Here is a 21,775-nt window from a genome sequence, read left to right as displayed (position 1 = left end):
ACTACTGTTCATGTTTTCTGTAACCATGTTATAGTTCTATAAAGATAGGGAAGCGATTCAAATGTAAAAGAGAACAACAAAGAAGTCCACTTTCAGATTCTAATATATATATATTTTGTTCTCTTATATTTATTTTAAGGAGCTCTGGTAGTGTAGTGGTTATGAATCAGGCTGCTAACCTCAAGGTTGGCAGTTCAAAACTAGCAGTCATTCTGTGGGAGAAAGATGAGGCTTCCTGCTCCAGTAAAAATTTGTGGCCTCGGAAACCCAGTGCAGGGTCACTGTGAGTCGGAACCGGCTCCATGGTACTTAACAACAACAACATATTCATTTTACGTTAATATTAATGGGTAGGTTCAGAATAATAATTGGCTTTATATTTCTAAATCAGATGAGATCAAAATGGTTTTCCATGTGTTCATGGAGAAGTGATTCGTAAAAAGATATCACAGCTGGAAATAGAACAGGGACCAAAGTATAATATGAAAACTCAAGGTTGCTAGTATTAGTTTACATTACCAGTTTTGCTACATGATCAGGAAAAAATTTTAACTTTTCCTAAATCAAAATTTGATCATATTTTACTTTAAATTTGGTTATATATGTAAAAGGTTAAAAATTCCTATAATAAAAATAATAGAACTATGTCTTTCTCTAAATACATGTTGAATTACCTCTAGAATATTTCATTTATAATTGTAAGTGATAAAATTGTACTATCTTGGATACTCATACCAGATGCTTTTATTGTTTGCTATAGAAGTGATATTAATTTATAGAATTAAACTTTCAAAGATGACTCAATATAAATTTGTTTGCATTTTTGTTTTGTTTTTAGTTCAGGTCTTGCATATAGTTTTGTACTTCATTTTTAAGGATTCATCTAAAGATTTTTGGCGTGTAATGCTTTTTATTTTTGTCTTTGCTATGCACTTGTTAGATGGTGGTCAAAAGCTATCATTTTGCCAGACTTAAATAAAAAGTCACCTTTTTACAAATTTTTCTTATTTGAATCCACCTAGAATTTTTTCTGTAGCTACCAGGTTAAGATTATCATAAAAATTTAAAATAAACATTCCCTATTAAATACTTTTCTATAATTTAAATTTTCATTTGCTTAAAAGCAGGGAAACTTTCTAAGGCAATAAATTAGTGTTTCTAAACCTAGGATTACTAGTAGCTCTACTTCTTTTTGCAATTTCTTTCAGAAAGAGAATGTTGATGCTATATCTCTGTTGCAATAGAAGTACTATTTTGAATTTAATCACAGTTAGGTGCCATGACCTTTTGGTCTTGCACTGAACTTCTTGGTGAAATGTGGTCAAATTTTGGACAGCTAATTCTAACCCTGTGAAGTCAAGCTAAAGACAGCATTCAGGCTTTCCACAGATACAGACGTGTTTGTATTTTTAATTTTAATTTTTTTTCATTTTTGGTAATTGTTTTAAAATAATTTTGTAAACTGTTTCAAGTATTAGAAATTACTTCATTTCAAAAAAATTCATTCCGGAAACATTGCATAATTTTTATTTCTTTGCCTAATAAAAAGTATATCATAAATATGTTGCTTCTAGATCTGTAAATATCTCTTTATTTAACTCAATTTTCATCGTTTTAAAACTAGATGTTACCTTTTATTAAATTATCTCATGTAGAAATTAAATTGAGTTAATATTTTAGTTGGAAAATCTGATTTTCTTTTTTAAACAACAGAAAAAATTGATTTCCTTTTCAAAGGTGGACAAGAACCCGTTTTCACAAATAAGCCCCTTTCATATCTCTCAAAGGCATCAGTATAAATAAAAAAGAAAGAAACTTACAAAATAAGGGAAACTTACACCTTTGGAAGGACTTTTAAATAATTTCCAGTCAATGCACTGGAATATTACAACTCAAGTTTTTAGTGCTAGTATTTAATTACAACGTTGGTGTGGGCCTGGGCAGTATTTATTCTGTCTTACATAGGGTCGCTGTGAGCTGGAACCAATTTGAAGGCACCTAACAACAACATTATTTAGTGGTGTTAGTCTGTTGCTGGAATACAGAGCTAAATATCAACAGAACTTGTTACTGTTGTTTGGGTTGCTTTTATATACCAGCTTCAAAATATGTTTTGACACTTTATTATGTTCTGAATCAAGCTTCAGATGTGTGTAATGAGGGATGAAGTCTTTATCAGGCTCTAGTGTATAAATAATAAAGAAGAGCCGTTTGGAAATGGTCTCTCCTTTACTTTAAGAGGAAGGTTTCTAAAGAGTTTCTAGCTATGAGCTGGCACAAACTAAACGCCACTGGAGGTGTAAACAAAATCGAGCCTGCTCTGTAAAGGCACAGCTGCTGCTCTTCCCCTTTCTGTTCTCTTCCCATCGTTCCTTTTTTCATTTATCATGCCATTTCTAGTAACGTTCTCCTTCTTACTTTATGTGCTGAACCTTTTGAGAAAGTCTGGCACCTCTGATCCACACTTTTCGCTCACAGACCCTGTAATTTTTGGCTGTATTTTTATGTTTTTCAGATTCAAGTCAATCTGAAAGTCCCAGCCAGCCAAGTGACGCTGACATTAAGGACCAGCCAGAAAATGGTAAGTTTAGCTTGGGACTCTAGCTGCTGCTTTCAGAGTACACAGCAGTCAGCAACCAACCAGGTACCAGCATTTGGGGTCTGCCCCATGGGCACCCCATAGTAGGAACAATTAGGAAAACTTAAGGGAAAAACTCAAGTTGATTTCCTTTTGGAGGGCAATTTCTTCGTCCTTTGGATCACTCTAGGCACTTCCAGCACTTTTTGTCCCCCAAATCGTATCAGGGTATTTACTCATGAAAGCCTTGTTGTTATTAAGTGCTGTCGAGTCGGTTTTGACCCACAGCGACCCCTGTATAGGATTTCCAAGGAACAGTTGGTGAGCTTGAACCACTGACCTTGTGGTTCAAACCAACTTTATTGTCCAGCACATTAACCCATGGCGCCACATCAGCATTCCATGAAAGCCTTCGTTCCTAAGAAATTTGATTATGCATTAAATTCTGAGAGGTGGGATTAATTGAACAAATCAGAAGTTGTTACAGAGTAAGAAAGAGGAGTCTTGGCTTTTCATTTCATTTTACTTCCCTTTAAAGTGGCAAATAAGGAACCCACGGAGCATAGTGGATTACAAACTGGCTGTTAACCGTATGGTGAGCATTTTGAATCTACCAGTTGTTCTCAGGGAGAAAGATGAGGCTTTCTGTTCCCGTAAAGATTTACAGCCTCAGAAATGTTATATAGGGTTTCTATGAGTCAGAACTTACTCGGTGGCACACAACCACCACCACCAAAAGTGGCAAATGACCCACGGTCTTGTTTACTAGTGATTAAAGATCATTCATTGACAAGGATTTCTGAGGCCTTTTAGAAGCACAACCTGTGATAACTGCTTTTAAAAATTAGAACCATTTTCCAGTTTAAATTATCAAAAATAAACTACTGAGGGCACATAGCAGTATTGTTTCTCATTGCATACATATGTAAACTTTCTACTATAGAAATCCTATTAAAATAGAATGTATATTTTCTATATGAATATATAGTATAATGGAGTCCTGATGTGGTGCTATAGGATGAGCACTGAACTGCTAACCGCAAGATTGACGGTTCAAGCCCACAGCCATTCCTCGGAATCCTTAGACAGGATCGCTGTGAGTCAGAACCGAATCAACTACACATAGCAACAGTTAATACAGTATAGAATAATAGTATAAAACTGTATAGTATAGTAGGATAATACAATAAGCTATTAATTTTGTGGCATGCACTCTACATATGAAAAAGATTGTCATACATTGGAATTTTAATTGAATAATACCATCAGTTTCAATAAAAAGAGAGACAGGAACTAGCAGTACTTACCACATATTGTAAACATTGTATTGGGTGCTTACACAGATACCAAATTCTCAAACCAAATGCACTTACATTGAGTCTATTCTGACTCATAGCAACCTTCTATGGGGTTTCTGAGACTTAATTTCTCCTGGAGCAGAAAGTCTCACCTTCCTTCCTCTGAGAGGCTGGTGGGTTGGAAATGCCAACCTGTGATTAGCATCCCAGTGCTTATCTTACAGTAACATTATAAAATTCCATTGTACTTGTCTTTGGTGACAGAAGCGAAAGCTCTAATGGGAATGTTATTGTTGTTGTTAAGTGCTGTGGAGTCGGTTCCGACTCATAGCGACCCTGTACAGGGTTTCCGAGGCTGTAAATCTTTACCGGAGCAGAAAGCCTCATCTTTCTCCCGCGGAACAGCTGGTAGTTTTGAACTGGTGACCTTGCGGTTCACAGCCCGATTTGTAACCACTACGCTACCAGAGCTTCTAATGGAAATATCTGACCATAAAATAGGTGACTTGTGGTGGTGGTTATGTGCTGTGGAGTCGGTTCCGACTCATAGCGATCCTGTACAGGGTTACTGAGGCTATAAATCTTTACCGGAGCAGAGAGCCTCATCTTTCTCCCACAGAACAGCTGGTACTTTTGAACTGCTGCTCCTGAGGTTAGCAGCCCAATTCGTCACCACTACACTACCATGGGTGCCTGGCAGGGGATTATTGTATCTTGGATAAAAACTAAGACTCTGGTATTAGATCTGCATTCAAATTCTGCCTCTGCTCTTCTTACCTTAGTGATATTGGGTAGGTTATTTCATCTTTCAGATCATTGATTTACTTTTCATCTTTATTTCTCAATTAATGGAATAATGTATAAACATGCTTGCCATACTTATTTTTCACATCGTTTATATATATATATATTTAAATCGTCGGCTGCTCTTTATTTAATATTACTCATTATGTACATTATTCCAGTTTGATCGCCATCTGATTTTTTGGAATGGATTAATAAATTGGATTATGTCAGATGGAGGATTTTGGAGTGTGTCACATATTAGAAACCACTAATTTTTCAGAATTTGTTTAATTTCCTCAGCCTGGAAATGTCTTTATTACATTGTCAGTCTGTAGCATCCAATATGGACAGTCTGGTTGCTTCTTTCCTCATCCTTGTATTTTGTTGATTCATAAATTTTTTAAATCAAAGTTGTCTTTTCCAAGCAGGCAATAAAAAGAGGGAGACCTCTGGAGGTTTGCGTTTTAGTGTCATCAACAGCTCTATCTTATTTTTATTGATATATTAAAAGTGATATTTGCACACTAGCTTCATTCTTTATTTTCTACTTGGCCTGTAGGTGAAGCTGTAAGAGTTTCATCTTTTCATGTATTTATATATAACGTCCCCCAAAACATGTACAGAGAGATCCATGCTATTTGCATTTTAAATAATCTGTGGGGCTGTAGGGGTATGGAGTTCACGTATTTAGGTCTGGCCACCACCCTAGCAAGCCTGTGAGTCATCTGTCTTCATAAAATGGCCGACAAGCTGTTCACATGCAAATATAAATTGAGCCCATGAGAGGCCGGCCATGTCGGTCTGGAGCCGCTTATAGTACCGAGATTGTGCATTGCCTATTCCAAAAAGCAACCAAGGTTGAGCCTGGGTTCTCTGTTTTTTTGTGTGTGCCAAAAGCATAGAAATACCAACCAGGTTCACTTTTAACCCTAAATTACTAGGTGCTACCTCAAGGATTTTCCATGACATGTGGGGGAATCATGCAAGTTCAAAGGGAAAAAAGGGTTAGTATCTAGGAGAGAAGGGAATCAATTCCTACATTTTAAATTGTCGCTTTTTCAAAGAAAAAGTAGAACCTGCTTTTTCTTAGACAACCCCAACTGAAGGTCAGACTAGAGGAATATCAACCTACATTTGCCTTCTCCATCTACCTTTTGTTAATCTTAGATGAAGTTATTAGAGGAAATATCATTTTATCTCTTCTCTAAAAACATACAGTTCCTGAGAGGAAATAAATGAAGATATCAGGGTATTTGTACTCCTTAGACAACGTTCCACTTTCTGGCAGTGCCTTGACCAAGTTGTGGTGTTGTCATTGTCATTGTTTGTTTGATTTTTTAAAAGAGTGAATTCTCGTAGACCCATCAACGAAGTTCTAAGTATTTGTAGAATCTGGGTGGATTAAGTGACAGATTCTGGCTTTCAAGAAAATGTGACCTCTGTACTCCTATATGTATATGGGAGGGGATAGAATCTTTTTATCTTCTAACTCTTAAGGAGAAAGGTAATGGAAAATGAACAGCATTTCCCTAGTAACTCATGGAGACTGATTAAACAAATGGTAGCTTGCTGTTTCATTCCAAACCATAAACTAGGAGGTGTAAGTTTACCTCAAATGGAAGCAGCCATTTCTGCACTGCTCAACTGGTCTTTTATATATTTGCTTGTTTGGTGGAATTTTTGCTTTTGTTTTCTATTCCCTGAAGAGTTAACTGTAAAAGAAACAAATACAACAAGAGCATTCAATGGGAATCTTAAAGGAATTATCAAAAGCTGTGTGATAATGCACTGGACCACAAGATCGGTTTGAACCGCAAAGTTGGTGGTTCGAATTCACTAGCTATTCCTCAGAAACCCAATACAGGATTGCTATGAGTCAGAATCGACTCGACGGCATTTAACAATAACAGCATCAGAAACCCAGAGATAAAATATCAGAATCTTTGCAATTCCAAATTGGTATAATACTCATATAATGGTTAACAATTCTGTCTATTGAGTCAAACAGATCAGAGTTCAAATTAAGTATAACTCTGTGACGTTAAGCAAGCTGTTGTCCCTAATGTCAGTTATATTAACAGGAATAATCAAAGTAGGTACGTCATGAGTATAGAAATGAGAATCTGCATTTGAGAAACAGTGTGGTAACCATTACTATTCTCCAGTAAAAGTCTATCATTTCTAAAATTAATATACATATTCGAGAAGTCAAGAACTATGAACCTTGGAGTAGAAGGGGATAGTGTCAGAAATAAACTACTTAAGACTTTCCAAGGCATCTCTTATAGATCATTATTCTTCTCCAGAATGTCAGACATAGATCCCGTTCTGAAATCTTCCCACATCTGTTTTGCTATTTAGTTCTCTCCTCAAGTTTGCTTTATCTCTTCTGAGTTTTAGAACTGAGAAACTACAATAGTGATGAAGCTTCAAACTGATCCAGTGCATGGTTTTAGCACCAGTGCTAAGTCTGATTTTACAGATGTCCCTTTCTCTTTCTGGGCCTTCATATCACCTGCAGTGGCTGTATTCAGTGAACTCTCTATAGTTCTGTCCACATGAAACTTTCTTTTGTTCTGTCACATGGACTTCTCAAGCCTGGATGTCAGAATAAAGTTTCTAAAATCAATTTTTCTTAATTTTGTAAAGAAGTGACTCATTCCTCTTTAATTTTAGCTGAGCTTTACCTAAGGACAAACCAAATAGAGTCTGGTTTGTTAAAAACTATACCCTGATTAAGAGTAAGATTCATCTGTGCCTTGAGCTTAGTAGGTGCTCAGTGCTTATTTGCTTAATGAATAGATTAATAAGTTGCCATTATCTGTAAACATATTTTGAGCACCTGTTCACTGTTGATTTGCCTAGAGGTTTTTAAGAAGATCCGGAGAAGCTAAAAACCTAATATGGCTATAGGAAGAGCTGTGCACAGACACAAACAAGGGGACTCCAAAAAGTTTGTGGAAAAAATCCATTCTGTTTCAATTCCATTTTCCACTATCTTTTTGAAGCTCCTTCATATGTACACATGTATGACTAACAATACTAGGAAACCCAAGCTAGGGACTGGTTACTTATTGTCATAGGTAGATCAAGTGTTTTAATTTTCCTCACAATGAACAGATAATGATCAAAAATGTGTAAAACCATCATGTTAGCCTATGCTTGGTTTCCAAAGGGAGTGCTATCCAGACGAAACTATCAGCTCTAATGGTATCATGCATTTGATCTTTCCACGTACTACTGAAGTGCTCTATGTAGCTTTTCAAGAGCCTTTGAAAGTTTTAAGTTGTATTTGTTGGGTTTTGAAATAGGACATCTGTTGAAACCACCTTTGTGAATTTCCATGATGTACTTTGTTTACTATTGAAATGATTTATGGGACCGAATATTTGAAATGCCTACTTGATATTTACAGGGCCTGCGAACAGTCCTTCAAAACCTGCATTCTTTGGTGTGTCAGGCCAGCCATTAATGATGGGAAAGCTCATGTGGTAACCCTTCTACTTAATTCAAGGCATGCTTCTCTAGGGCCACGTTGTGTCTGAGACGAGGAAGTATTCCAACATTGGCATTCTGAAAACACACTTCCCGCTGGGACTCCCTGTTATCTGTAAAAGTAGCCTTAACCAAAAAAGAAAATAATGGGGTTCCCTTGCCAGGAAAAGAAAAGGCTATGTCCTTTTCTATTGCGTTAGTACCTTTCATCACCCACCTAGCCTGCTAAGAATAACCTCATCTTAAGTGTTTTCTAAAATTGGGATGTTTATTACATGGAGTCGGAGTTGCTTTCCAGATGATTATCTCTGGGTTTACTCATGTTTGTTCTTCCTCATTTATCTGGTAGTGGCACATATGTTGGTGGCATCAACACTCAGATGGGACCTTTGCCATCAGCGGAGGACCATTAATCATGATGAGCTACCCAGATTTCGAAAATTTCCAGCTCTACCTGCCAATTTTAAAATCACCCTGGAGTATTGGTTCAATCTAGTCTTTTTGTTCACCATCTTTATTTATATAATTCCCAGCTTGTATTGTTTAACTAGGTATCTCTGCTAACTGGTGCTAGATGAATGAGAACTGTACTCTCATCTTCAGTGAAAATCATCAGTATTTCATTAGTTATCACTTAGCTAATTTCTGTGAGTATTTTAATGTCTATGAAATAATTTGTAAGGCTCCTGGCTTCTTGATTTAAGATTTATGTGTTGGATTCACTTTGCAGTATTGAGGCAAAAGAACTAGAACCTGCTTTTTTTGATATGAACACCCTTTTATTTGATAATGTTTTAAAAAATGTTCAGGTCCTCTGCTTAATGTTTTAACTTTTTACTACCTCCCCAAATGTATAGTAAGTAGATTAATATATTGCCATGTTGATACATAGTTGGAAAGCAAAATAAATTGACAATCCCAATCTGTAAGAGTTGGCACATGAAGCTTGACGGATTGCTGGCTTTAGGAACTATTTTGATTAATGTTCATTTTAGTTGGGTCATTGTAGGAAGTTTGGAGGCTAGGCATCTTTACAGTATGCATTTTATTGGGGAAATGGAACATTTGAGCGCCATTGACTTGTAAATACAATTTATCAATATTTCATCATTGGAATGACTTTCCTTTGCAATTACCTAGCAACAGTTTTTCTCTGCAGTGTTCTTTCAAAAGACCCTGCAGGGAAGGACACAGTAGAGTGACCACCAAAACAGCAGCCATAATAGTAATGATCAATATTCTAAAATATGTAAAGGTCCCAACTCAGGAAGACATTAAACTTGAGTGCCTCTGGTTTCCATAGCTGTATAATCAAATCCTGACTGATGAAGTTCCATAAATATGATGAAGCTTGTCTCTCTTGTTTAAAAGACTCCTAGATTTTAAATTCTAGAATTTGATTTGATCTAAAATGTCAGTCGTAAGACCTAAGGTGAATTCTGCTTTCTTAAATATCGTTAGCAGATGTGACCTATCATTGTTTGCAGAGGCTCTTTAGACAAAGGAAATTCTTGGGTCCTGCCTTATGAAAGATGAGGGATGAAGTGCGGCTGGGATCCTCCTTGTGCACATCCTATACTGTAAAGTGTCCTGGATTTAACCCATAGGATCCAGTGTAGTTAAGGGGCTTTTTCAACTAAAAAGGAGGAAGGAAATGTGTTGTAATTTTAATGAATTGGTTTTACCTCGCACATAATAGGTATTTTATTGTCTTACACACAGAGGATTAACTAGCGGAACAGGGTTTAGATGGTTGGATAGTAGCCAAAGAGAGACTGTTTTAGACCCCCCATTCCAAAACGAACAAGGTGGGTGGTCTATATCAGACATCTCCACCTCCCCCTCTCATTCTCATCCCCTGCACACACAATTAGCTATAGTGGGAAGATGACAAAAGGCCTTTCTCTCTGGGCCTCAAATTCTGACTCTTGTCTTAGGAAAGCCAATCATTGGAGTGCCCATTGGATATAATGTCTCCAGTAAAAAAACATCTATAAGGGTTTATTTATAATTTATGTAAGCTTGTATATCTCTAGATCTCGATTTTGAAAAATGCTATGCAATAAAATCCAGGTCATATTTGAATTGGTCTCAGAAAAGAATGCAAATAAGGAGCCATCATCAAATCACAGTACAGTAGAAGGTGCATCTTGTGATTGTCTCTGACTCTGGTACATTCTGCTGTTGCTTTGTTTTCCCTGAGATCTAAGCCCAGAGTGTATTTCTAACGGTTACTTTCACATACTTCTCTATGAATTAAAAATCTGAAACAAAGGGAGATAATGAGGGTCATGACATATCAGGGAGGTTAGTTTGGGTCCAGAATAGTATAGAACAATACTTACGGGACACTTAGCTAAAGGGTCATGAGAAATTCAGGAACAATTAATGGTGATGGGTGAATATCATGATATTTACTATTCATTACCCTAAATTGTGCATGGGAAGATTGAAGAAATGGCAAATGTATTGTTTCCTAATAATCCAAAATGTGTACTATTAATAGCAACTTAAAATGAACTGAAGAAAACAATAAAAGGAAATATACTAAAATATTAAAAATTGGAATCATTTTTTTTTTTAATGTATGTGTTTGAATTTTCCTTGCCACAAGCAATAAGGGGATTTCTAATTTGACATTTGACTGTGAATTTGTTGTTCTTAAGCTCACCTGTTATTTTTGTGTGGGGGAAGGAATTATACATTTGTGGATACTATTAGTAAACTGGATGTAATATAAATAATTTATTTGGGGATTTGGAGTTACTAATCCAGATTGATTAGTTGTCTGCTACAGAAATGCATGTGGCCACAAGAATTTTTGGCACCTTTTCTCCCTACAGCTTCCTCATTCTTTTTCTCTTCAAGTTTTACTCAGCTCCAGGCAACTCTGTTCCCTTGGCATTAGCTCGTTGTTAAGGAAATCTACTGGGATATGGCAATAGGGCTTGGGAAGGGATCATATTTACTGCACACTGTTTCACCCCAACCTCAGTTGTTAATTTCTATACTTGGTTGATTTTAACCCAAAGGGAACTAGGGAATCTCATATGCCTTATCCGCAGGCATTATATGGCGAATATCCAAAAAGACAAGTGTAAAGGATGTTGTGGCAAGGCCCAGCAAAATAGGAATAGCTTTCCAACAGTCTCTCTATGAAGGGAGCTCAGTGTTTTTTTAGATCACTGTAGGTATTTTACAACTAGAGAGCGTCTCAGCAAGTAATACTTGTAAACTCAGATGAAGAACAAGGAGAAGCCAAATCACAGCTTCCCAATAATCAGATTAACGAAGGATTGTTGCTACTGAAGCCCTGACACTGAGCTTCCGCTGAGGGAAAATCATTTGTCCAAGTCACTTAAAGACTTGTGCCTCAGTTTTCTCCAGAGCTTTGAACCAGTTGGAACTATTCAGTTATGGTCGGTGCTACAAAATCAGAAAGACCCAGTTGACAGAATGTGGGTGTACTTGAACGATGACCAGAATAGAAAATATTGTGGATTGGAACCATAGAATGGGATATACCTTCTCAGGAGCCTGATATGGAAGACTGGATTATTGCTGGGACTGTGGAAAGCAACACATTTTCAAAGTGGAATGGTTGGTCACCGTCTTTGAGCAGGGGACCATTATTTCTTACTCTGTCTTTCAAGAGATTGGGTTGATACGTAATGCACATACTATCCTTGTTTTCTTTATTCTTGTTGTTATTAAGTGCTGTCAAGTCAGTTCCTACCCACAGCGACCCCATATAGAGTTTCTGAGGAGTGGCTGGTGAGTTTGAACTGCCAACCTTGAGGTTCAAACCAAGCTTGCAGTCCAGTGCATTAACCCACAGTGCCACACTAGGACTTGTTTTCTTAGAGGAAGATTAAATTTCTTTCAGGTGTATCAATGCATAATTTTTCCTGTTTCAGTTAGTGTTCTAGTATATCTACATTTGATAAATTAATACATTCTAGCTTCATTTCATTGGCCCAGAACTGTGAAGAACTAGTTTGGAACCCTGACTTTCTCACAAGTAATCCAAGAAATCATCACTAAGAATCTCCTGGGTACATTTGTACTATATGCCTTAAACATTGAGAGAATACAGAAATGGAGAAGACATCTGCTCATGAAGATCCGACATTCTAGTAAAGTCATGATTCAATCATTCATTCGGAAAATATTTATCTAGAAGCCTCCTAAAGACCAGGCATGATTGTAGGCACTGCACTGAACAAAACAAAGTTCTTGCTATATGGAACTTAATTCTGCTCTTAGGAGACAGAATATAAACTAATAATATGTGTAATGTGCCATGTAGTATTAAATGTTACGAAGAAGAAGAAACATAATGGAAGAGGGGTAAACAGTGGAAGATCTGGGTGCTATTTTGTATAGGGCCGTGGAAGGCTTTTCTAATCTGCTGACATTTGAGCCAAGACCTGAAGGAAGTGAAGAAGTGAGCTATCCAAATGTTAAGCTTTGTGTTTGTGGAATGTTGTTGTTAAGTGCCATTGAGTCAGTTCTGACCCTGTATAGGGTTTCCAAGGAGTAGCTGGTGAGCTTGAACTGCTGACCTTGCAGTTCAAACGGCTTTGTAGTCTGGTGCATTAACCCACAGCGCCACACAGAGAACAGTAAATGTAAAGGTCCTGAGACCTGTTGGAGGAGTCAGTGTGGTTTGAGAAGCTTGAAGAGGGGCAGGGTGAGCAGTAGAAAATGAGGTTGAGGGAAGCTAAATTATATTGGACCTTGTTGTTAAGTGCCGTTCGAATCAGTTCGGACTCACAGCAATCAGGATAGGATTTCCCAGGAGCAGTTTGTAGGTTGGCAGTACAGTGCTTAACGTACAGAACCATACAATGACTCTTTGTAGGCCAGAGTAATCGCCTTTGGGTGCACTGAAACCTCCAAGCTTTCAGTTAACAGAAGCCCCTTTTTCACTACCTGGGGTCTCCTAGATCAAAGTAAGAATTTGGTAAATCCTTTGGAATACACATACCTAATCCCTGAGTTTCTTGGTACAGTAGCTATTTCTCAAGTCCCTACAGTATGTCAGTCACTGTGCTAGATATTGAGTTCAGAGGTGAGTAAAGCAGGTATGGAGTATAGAGTGGAGTTATAGACAAGGCCTTAATTCATAGCATTCTCAAAAAATGAGACTCTGTCAACTATCTGCCTTGGCAATATCTTTTAGTTCTTCCCTTATGCCTATGGTATTAAAAGCTGACTTATTTGCATAGAATATTGGAATTCACTTAGCCATTTGCTTGTACAAACTATTCATTTTTCTTTTGGTGACATTCTAAATCAATGGGGTTAAAAATTAACCCATCATCTCAGAATGACATTAGATTGTAAACCCTCAGATTCACATATATGTGCCATAATGGCTGATTTTGTGTCTTAGTAGTTGCCTAATTGAACAAAACACAGGCATACAACAAACCCAAACAAACAAAAAAGCAAGAGCCCAGTTAAGTTGGAATTTCAGGATAACAGTGAATAATTATGCATTGCTTATCTAAACAATGTTTAGAATTTATCTGGTAATAGTTCCTGATTATTCACACATCCTGAAGCTAAATGGGCAATACTAATGCGTCAGACTGCAAACTCGTTTGAACTGCAAGGTCCGTGGTTCAGGCTCACCAGTCGCTCCTCGGAAACCCTATACAGGGTCACTATGGGTCAGAACCGACTTGACGGCACTCAACAACAACAATAGAAGCATATGAAAGGTTGATTAGGCTATGATCATTTTAATAATCAGAGATTCACACCACTGGAATTCAGCAAAAAATAAAACATGTGTATAGTACTACAAAGTCTTAATGACTGCTGGCATTGTGGGTTAATGTGCTAGACTGCAAAGTCGTTTGAACCACAGGTCAGTGGTTCAAGCTCAACAGCTGTTCCTGGAAACCCTATACAGGCTGGCTATGGGTCGGAACTGACTCGATGGCACTTAACAACACCAACCCCATAGTGATCTTGGAACAATAAGCCACTTGTGACCCATAGTCAGTAGGTATAATACAGCACAGTAGTTGAGAGCCACTCAATCTATACAAGTAAGTTTAATAAGTGGGATATTAGTTGAGTAAGCCATTGGGACAATATCCGAGTCTCTTCTTCAAAGTAAATGAAAAAGAAGTATATCTTGTCAAAAGATCTATTTGCTAGCAGACTAGCTCATGGAAGATGATAAAAGTAGAAAGTCAAGTAATAGAACATTGACCCATTCCACATTCAAAGGTGAGGTTGACAAAAGGCATTTCAGAGAAACTTGAAAGTAGCAGGCACCATATTTTTTCATGTACTGGGAAGCAAAATATGTATTTTTTTTCTTTTGTAATGAAGGACTTTTTCTAAGTATGCCAAGACTTGTCTGACGTATTAGAAGAACATGCTGTGGCATGTTTTAACCTTCATACTTTAGGAATGAATAATATTTATAGACCTCAAAGGAGATAGCTTTGGAAAATAAGATTAAACTCTATTGTGCTTTGGAGCTGGATAGGGATAATAGTGATGAGTTTAGTAATAGTAATCATGATCATAACTCATGCTCATTGTGAACCTTCTAGGTTGCCAATATGTTAGTGTGTGTCTTCCAAGGAACCTGTGCCCTGACAGGATTAGATGTGCCAGAAATATATTGGGGAAGCACCTATGAAATATAAAGGAGGAAGAACTGGAGTAGCTAGAAGGAACTTCAGACCATGATGCAATTCTGAAACCTGTGGAAGGAGATGCAAGAAGGAAGGCAGATTGGGTAGAAATAGCCCCAGACAGCTGCAAGGTTCTAAGAAAGTTTTAGCAAGGTCCATGGAGAGCCCTAATCCATGAGGCAAAGTCACCTGTTGAAAGAGTTTTGTGTCCCATAGGAATGCCCTTAACCTAGTCTACTCCCCTCTCAGTCATTGGTGGGGAAGAGCCTAGAGGAGGTGTGGCCTTGAAACAAAGGTGAGGGTGGGCCCAGATGGGTAACAACTGTATGTTCAGGTCACTGTGCTTCTTGTAGCGGGAGATCTGAAGAGCTCGCTTTCATGACAATCATAGCCAGGCACTGTATTAAAATCTCTTTTTAATTCTAAAAACAATTCAGTGGAGGAGGTACTATGTATTTCCCCATTTTACACATGTGAAAACTGAGGCAAAAAGACTGTAAGTTGTTCAAGTCAAGAGGGCAGAAAGAATATTCAAACTTAGCCTTGTCCCAGAATCTGTTTAACTTTTACATTCTATTATAGAAAGAATGGCATTCAAATTCTTGTTTTCTTACCTATTGATTATGCAATTTTGGCCAAGTTATTTAAACTATTGAACTTATTCTTCCTCGTTGATAAGGTGGGATCTCACCAACTTCCCAGAAAGTGTGTTTTGTTTTGAGCTCAAACCATGTTTTCCTTTTCCTACCTCATGTTTTCCTATCCACTAGGATTGTCACCTCTTCCTTTATTCCTTGTCTCATCTTCCCAAGTATCTGCTTCTGCCTTGTGCATGATACCCACATGTTTAATTACCTCCTCAGAAATAAAGGGATGTATGCATGTACAAAGTGTTCAGCTCTTGCAAGATCCATAATTTACTAAATAAATTGTAACCCATGTACTGCCTCATGTACCTCATTGCCCCGTGAACATAAACCAGGCAAAAGACAACAACCTAGAACAGTATTGTTGTTTGTTTTAATTTGTTGTTGTTGTTGTCGTCCTTCTGTAGTTTGGAAAAATTATATTCTCATTTTTCTCATAAACATTGTTTTTCTACATTCTCCGGTGTTATGAGTGCATGGTTGTTTAATGGATATTTTTAACAATGGGCTAGATTTTCATTTGGCTTTTCTGCTGGAGGTAGAGACGATAAAACGAGGTTTGTTGTAAGATATTTATACCAGATGCCATTATGCTTTTGGGTGGCATAATTCAATTAGATTGCCAATAAATTTGAAAATTATTTCACATTGCAAAAGACGTAGGAATTTTATTGAAAACAAAAATGCTTGTTTCCTTCCCCCCAATTTTTGTACAGTACAATGGAAGTGTGCATCTTATCCCTTTCATTTTAGATTTCTGAATTATTTTTTAAAAAAATGGTTAAACCTCCATTTCAAGTGAGCAAGACAAAGTTTATTAGGATATCTGATGCCTAGTATGTCCCACATTTGTAGATCATGTTAACTCCACAGAGAGATTTGTCTTCTTTTAAAATTGCAAATGTCCAAACTGAAAGCTTTTCAGTTTCATGAGTTTGTGCAGCTCTCAACTCTAAGTCAGATCTGTAACAGCACAAAATAGGAGAGTGAGATACTTCATTGTCAGAACATTAGACATTTCTAAAAGTGACAGTTCTAAAAGAACACACATGCCCTTGAGTCCTACTGGATTTGCATAGATAACATGAGATGCATATAAGTAAAACATAGCATGCTGCAACACACACACTTGTCCAGTGGTACCTAGTGCTGTTTCTTGTAAGGAGTCCAAAAAAAAAAAAAAAAAATCTTAGAAGAGGTCATGCGTTACTTTTGCCTAGATAGAACTATGTTGTTGTTCAGTGCCTTCAAGTCAGTTCAGACTCATAGCGACCCTGTATAGGTTTTCCGAGATGCAGCTAGTAGGTTTGAGCTGCCGACCTTGTGGCTTAAACCAACCTGCAGTTGAATGCTTATCCTACAGTGCCACAACAGGACTCTATATAAAACTATACAGGCTGAAAATACCAGTATTTTTCATTTTGAGTATGTCCAGGAGCTCACTGTCTACCCTACCCTTACAGACATCTTGTCAGTTGGTTATACTTTGGATTTATATCATAAGGCATGGTGGAAAGATGAATTATCCATCATTTAACAAAGGCAGTTTATAAAATCACATACTTTGAGAAATAAGGTTCATCTGAGGAACACATCTCATGGAGTCCTTAGGGCTGAAAAGATGTGGAAGTCTCTGCTATAGACCAGTGGTCTTTTAACGCTCTTTTGGGGATGAAAAGGAAAGAAAAGTAAGTGCCAATAAAGACTGGTGGTTATGCACAAGGGCTGCTCATCATCTCCATAGCCTAGTATCCCTTCCATTCCCTCTTTCAACGTGTTGTTAAATTCATTTCTAGCTGAGTAGAGTTGCTAGTAAGAATCAATGTGGAAAGCAGTATGATAAAGCTATAGTAAATCTCTAATTACATTGATTATGAAAGCATAAATAATTTGGTACACAAGGCCCTAACAAAGTTTTATTTGGTTAGTTAGATGTAATTGTGTAGAATATTGAGTTTGGGGCTCAGATCTCTTCTATTGAAATCTTTCTATGCATCAATGGCCCTAGTTGAATAATACTATGCATTAGACACTTTGAAACTTTAGATATGTTACCTTAACTTGGCCTAATGAATCTATGTGATAGGGGATGAGGAGAACGAGGTTCAGGGAGTTTGAGGCACATGTCCATGGCCAACAGCAAGGAAACAGCAGAGTATGAGCTACTTTGTCCCCCTTAGGAAAGTTCTGACACTAAACAGATAGTGAATAGTAACTATGATGATCTCAAATAATTTACATTTTTAGGACATTTTCTATATGCTCTGACCTTCTCCTCCAGGAAATTGCATACTTGAGGTGAGGAAATGACAATGGTGATGGCAGTTATGATGGCGGTAGTGGTGGTGGCTATTTGAAACTACATCATCAGTCAGTCCCTTTACCTGGATGCTGGCAGATGGGCACAGCAATATATCACAATAGGCTGAGAGTGAAGTTAGTAGGAGAAGATGCTGTGTCAACCCTTGATCTCCAGAATTCCAATGTCCCTTGGAATTAGCTTACATACCCTAAGTGGCATGTGACCATTACACATAGGTACTAAGTGAGGGAGATGGCATTATTAATTCATTATTCTTTTCTAGAATATGCAAAATAAATAGAAAGGGTAGTTCCAATCATTTGGGGGATGGTCCCAATGTATTTTTTGAGGAGACCCTTGTTCTAAACTACATATTCCTTGAGGGCAAGAACTATTGATTGTTGAATGTCAAGCAAGGTCTGGCACTCGGTAAATATTTTGGAGTGAAGTAATGAGTGAGTAAATGAAAGAGTCTTGCCCTCAGGTGTTTACTGTCTTTTAAGGGGATAATAATATGTAGTTATATATTATTCTCCTGTTTTCTAATTCAGCCTTTCTTAGTCATCCATATACTTATTAATATATGTGCTAATCCCTGTGCTAAGAAATGGGACTGTAAAGATAAATGAGATGCTGACCCAATGTTCATCAAATGCATATTCTCGTGAGTTTAAATATTTAAACAAATATTTGCCATATAGTATGATTTCCTGAAAGTATTAGAATAGCATCTAGGTACATGGTAGAGGTAGGTATAAGTGATGAAAGCTGTGAAAAGGGCAACAATGGTTGTTATAGGTGTTCATACAAGAGCTTATTAGATATTTGCCCTAAATACTGAAGTATACATACAAGGTTTCAAAAGTTCATGATAAAATTGAATTATAAAATAATGGGGTTTTTTCATGAACTTTTAAAAGTCCCTGCATATGTTCCTACATGCTACGTCTGGCTTCCTTGCCAGTATCATTCATTCAAAACCTCCATTCCAAACCCTGAGGAAATCTACAGTCTACTCCAGGATTTCTGCATGTTCCTGGGAATGCTTTCAGGCTAAATTCCCTTCTGGCTCTCAGTTCTTGCACCTGCTATGTTAGCTCAGTTTATAGATCTTCTCCCAAGCCATACAATGATCTCTTCCATATCCTGTGCTCCAGATGTTGGATTCAGCCACTTCTTGATATTTCTGTACTGTATTCGTACAGAAATGGTGTAAGTAGCAGGCTTTGATGAAAGTTAGAAGGGAATGGAGTTGAGACGGATTGAGCGTAGGCTGTGTCTTGGAACACATAAAGCCCTTCACATTGATTTCAGATAGTCGTATCCCTCTCTTCTGTCTTTTTCCTGCTCTTCTTTGAGCCTGACCTTGTTTCTACTTATTCTAATGCCAGAGGAGTGTTGCTAAGTTTCATTTCTTTGAGTTCCACGAATTAATATTATTGGGAATCTCCCTTTCCTTTTTAAACCATCAATATATTTTCCTAGTCAATGAATTCTGGGGCTCTCAATAAAGCAATAAATGGGATTTGTCATTTCTGTATGTGTGACAGGGAAGGTATGAAGCCCATGTTGAACAAAAGGATCATTATAGGAGGCCCACAAGAATAAAAGACTTAGCCTATACAGAATATGGAGTCCTGTTGTGGCACTGTGGGTTAATGTGCTGGACTGAAAAGTCGGTTTTATTCGCAAGGTTGGCGGTTCAAGCTCAACAACTGCTCCTTGGACACTATACAGGGTCTTTATGGATCAAAATCGACTCAATAGCACTTACCAACAACAACAATATGGAGTATAACAAATAGATAGATTTGGGGGTGGCAGAGTGTTTCTGAACACTTTCTAATAACCAGTCATATCATGTTTAATTCTTGGGTGGCCAGTCATCCAGCGACCTCTCCTTGGAATGCAGCTTGCTGACTGACTGGTTGACAGATAGAAAGTAAGTAAGAGACAGGGATGAAATTAAAATGTGACTGCTTTAGCATGCACCTTTCAAACCTAGGCCTTCCCCACTTTACTCTAATTCAATTTAGTAGATGTGGGATGGAAACTAATACAGTTAAAGAGAACTTCATGTAATCTCACTCACATTCTTTGTACAAGAAGCTCAAGGTTTTCTGGTCAAGGAGATTTGCATTTGCTTTTATAGAATAGTTAGAGCCAGAATTCTGTGCGTGTGAAAAGTCCTTGCTCCGAGAATGACATTTCCAAGCTGTCATAATCTGATGTGCTCAAAGCTAAAACCAAAATTGCTTTTTCACTCAGTAAATATTGAAGAGAAGGCTCAGCATTGCACTAGTAAATTTGCTAGCCAAGATACTGGCCTACTGGGTCAGAAACAAAAAAAGTTCACTCTTGAGTTTAGATCAGAATGAAATTCAAAACCTAAAGGGTGTGATAAGGAGATACTATAAGCAGCAAGGATCCTACAAACGCCTGCTGGCTGCCACTTGATACTCATTTTCTGGTACAGTTTGATTTGAAAACAAAAGCACATATCTTTGTTACTTAGCTGTTCCAATCTCAAATTTCTTGATATTTATGGTGAATTATAAACCTTCTGATTTTGTATTCATTTGTTCAACCAAGATTTATTTGTTAAACATCTGTTGTATGCCAGGCACCGTTCCAGGTGTAAGGTCTAGGACTGACAAATCCAGAGAAGTCAGGTGATGTGTGTTGGTTCACACCCAACTGAGCAGTTGAACTGACACATTTGGTACCTAGTTCCTTGCCCACTGTTCTTTCTACTACACTTATCTTCTCCTAGAATTGCTGCCCTGAAAATTATCTGAAATTGAGAAGTGAGTTGACAGGCTCTTAAAATCATTGTAGTTTGCCAACAGTTTGTAAAGTTTAATTGAAAATCATTTTAGAACTTTGAATCAAATTATCATGGTTTTAATATCACATTTATTTCTGTGATTCTCTGAATAATATCTGCTTTGGCAGATACTGTCATAAAATGGACTAGATACTCTATGAGGTGTCTGTGGATGGTGTGAATGGTTATGTGCTTATCTACTTAACAGAGGTTGACGATTTGAATCCACTCAGTAGCATCTTTAGAGAAAGCCCTGGCCAATATACAACAAGGACTACATAGGCAGAATAACAAAGAAGACAGGTGAAGACACAAGAAGGAATGCAAAGCCTGAAGGAGATAGAGATCAATACTGTTATATACAATGTACCTACCTATAGCAACAACAGTGTTCTATGGGTAGATACATAGGGAGATACACAGGGTGAACTGGTATGAGAGGGAGAGTGGGTGCCATCGAGTCAGTTGTTGTTAGGTGCCATCGAGTCAGTACCAACTCATAGCGACCTTAGCACAGCAGAGCATAACACTTTCTGATCCTGGACCAACCTCACTATCGTTGCCATGCTTGAGCCCACTGTTGATGCCACTTTGCCAATCCATCTTGTTGCAGGTTTTCCTCTTTTTCTCTGACCCTCCACCCTACCAAACATGATATCCTTTTCCAGCAACTGGTCCCTCCTGACAATATGTCTGAAATATGAGAGGCGAAATTTGGCCATCCTGGCCTCCAAGGGTGCACGTTTTCCAACACGGATCTGTTGGTGCTTTTGGCAGCCCATGGCACTTTGAATATTCTCCTCTAACACCATAACTCAAAAGCATCAATTCTTCTATGGTCTTCCTTATACACTGTCCAGCTTTCACATGCATATGAAATTATTGAAAATACCATGTTTTGGGTCAGGCGCACCTTAGTCTTCAAGCTAACATCTTTGCTCTTCAACACTTTTAAAAAAGGTCTTGTGCTGCAGATTTGCCTAATGCAATACGTCATTTGATTTCTTGACTGCTGCTTCCATGAGTGTTGATAGATGATCCAAGAAGAATGAAGACCTTGACAACTTCAATCTTTTCTCCATTGGTAAAAATGTTGTGTATTGGTCCAGTGGTGAGGATTTTTGTTTTCCTGACATTGAGATGCAATCCGTACCGAAGCCTGTGCTCTCTGATCTTCATC

The 21,775-nt window shown here is 37.7% G+C and overlaps 1 protein-coding gene across 2 annotated transcripts in view; it reads left to right on the top strand.

Moving 5' to 3' along the window:
* Nucleotides 1–21,775, top strand: part of NFIA (nuclear factor I/A) — a 505,904-nt gene that overhangs the window by 248,160 nt on the left and 235,969 nt on the right. For both annotated transcript variants that reach the window (XM_006862482.1, XM_006862483.1), the window contains exon 3: nt 2,516–2,581. In XM_006862482.1, coding sequence (XP_006862544.1) covers nt 2,516–2,581 — 66 coding nt within the window. The remainder of the gene's footprint in view (nt 1–2,515; nt 2,582–21,775) is intronic.

This window comes from Chrysochloris asiatica, unplaced genomic scaffold (assembly GCF_000296735.1).
Source record: "Chrysochloris asiatica unplaced genomic scaffold, ChrAsi1.0 scaffold00048, whole genome shotgun sequence".
Classification (NCBI taxonomy): domain Eukaryota; kingdom Metazoa; phylum Chordata; class Mammalia; order Afrosoricida; family Chrysochloridae; genus Chrysochloris; species Chrysochloris asiatica.
This window is presented reverse-complemented; position numbering and strand designations above follow the sequence as displayed.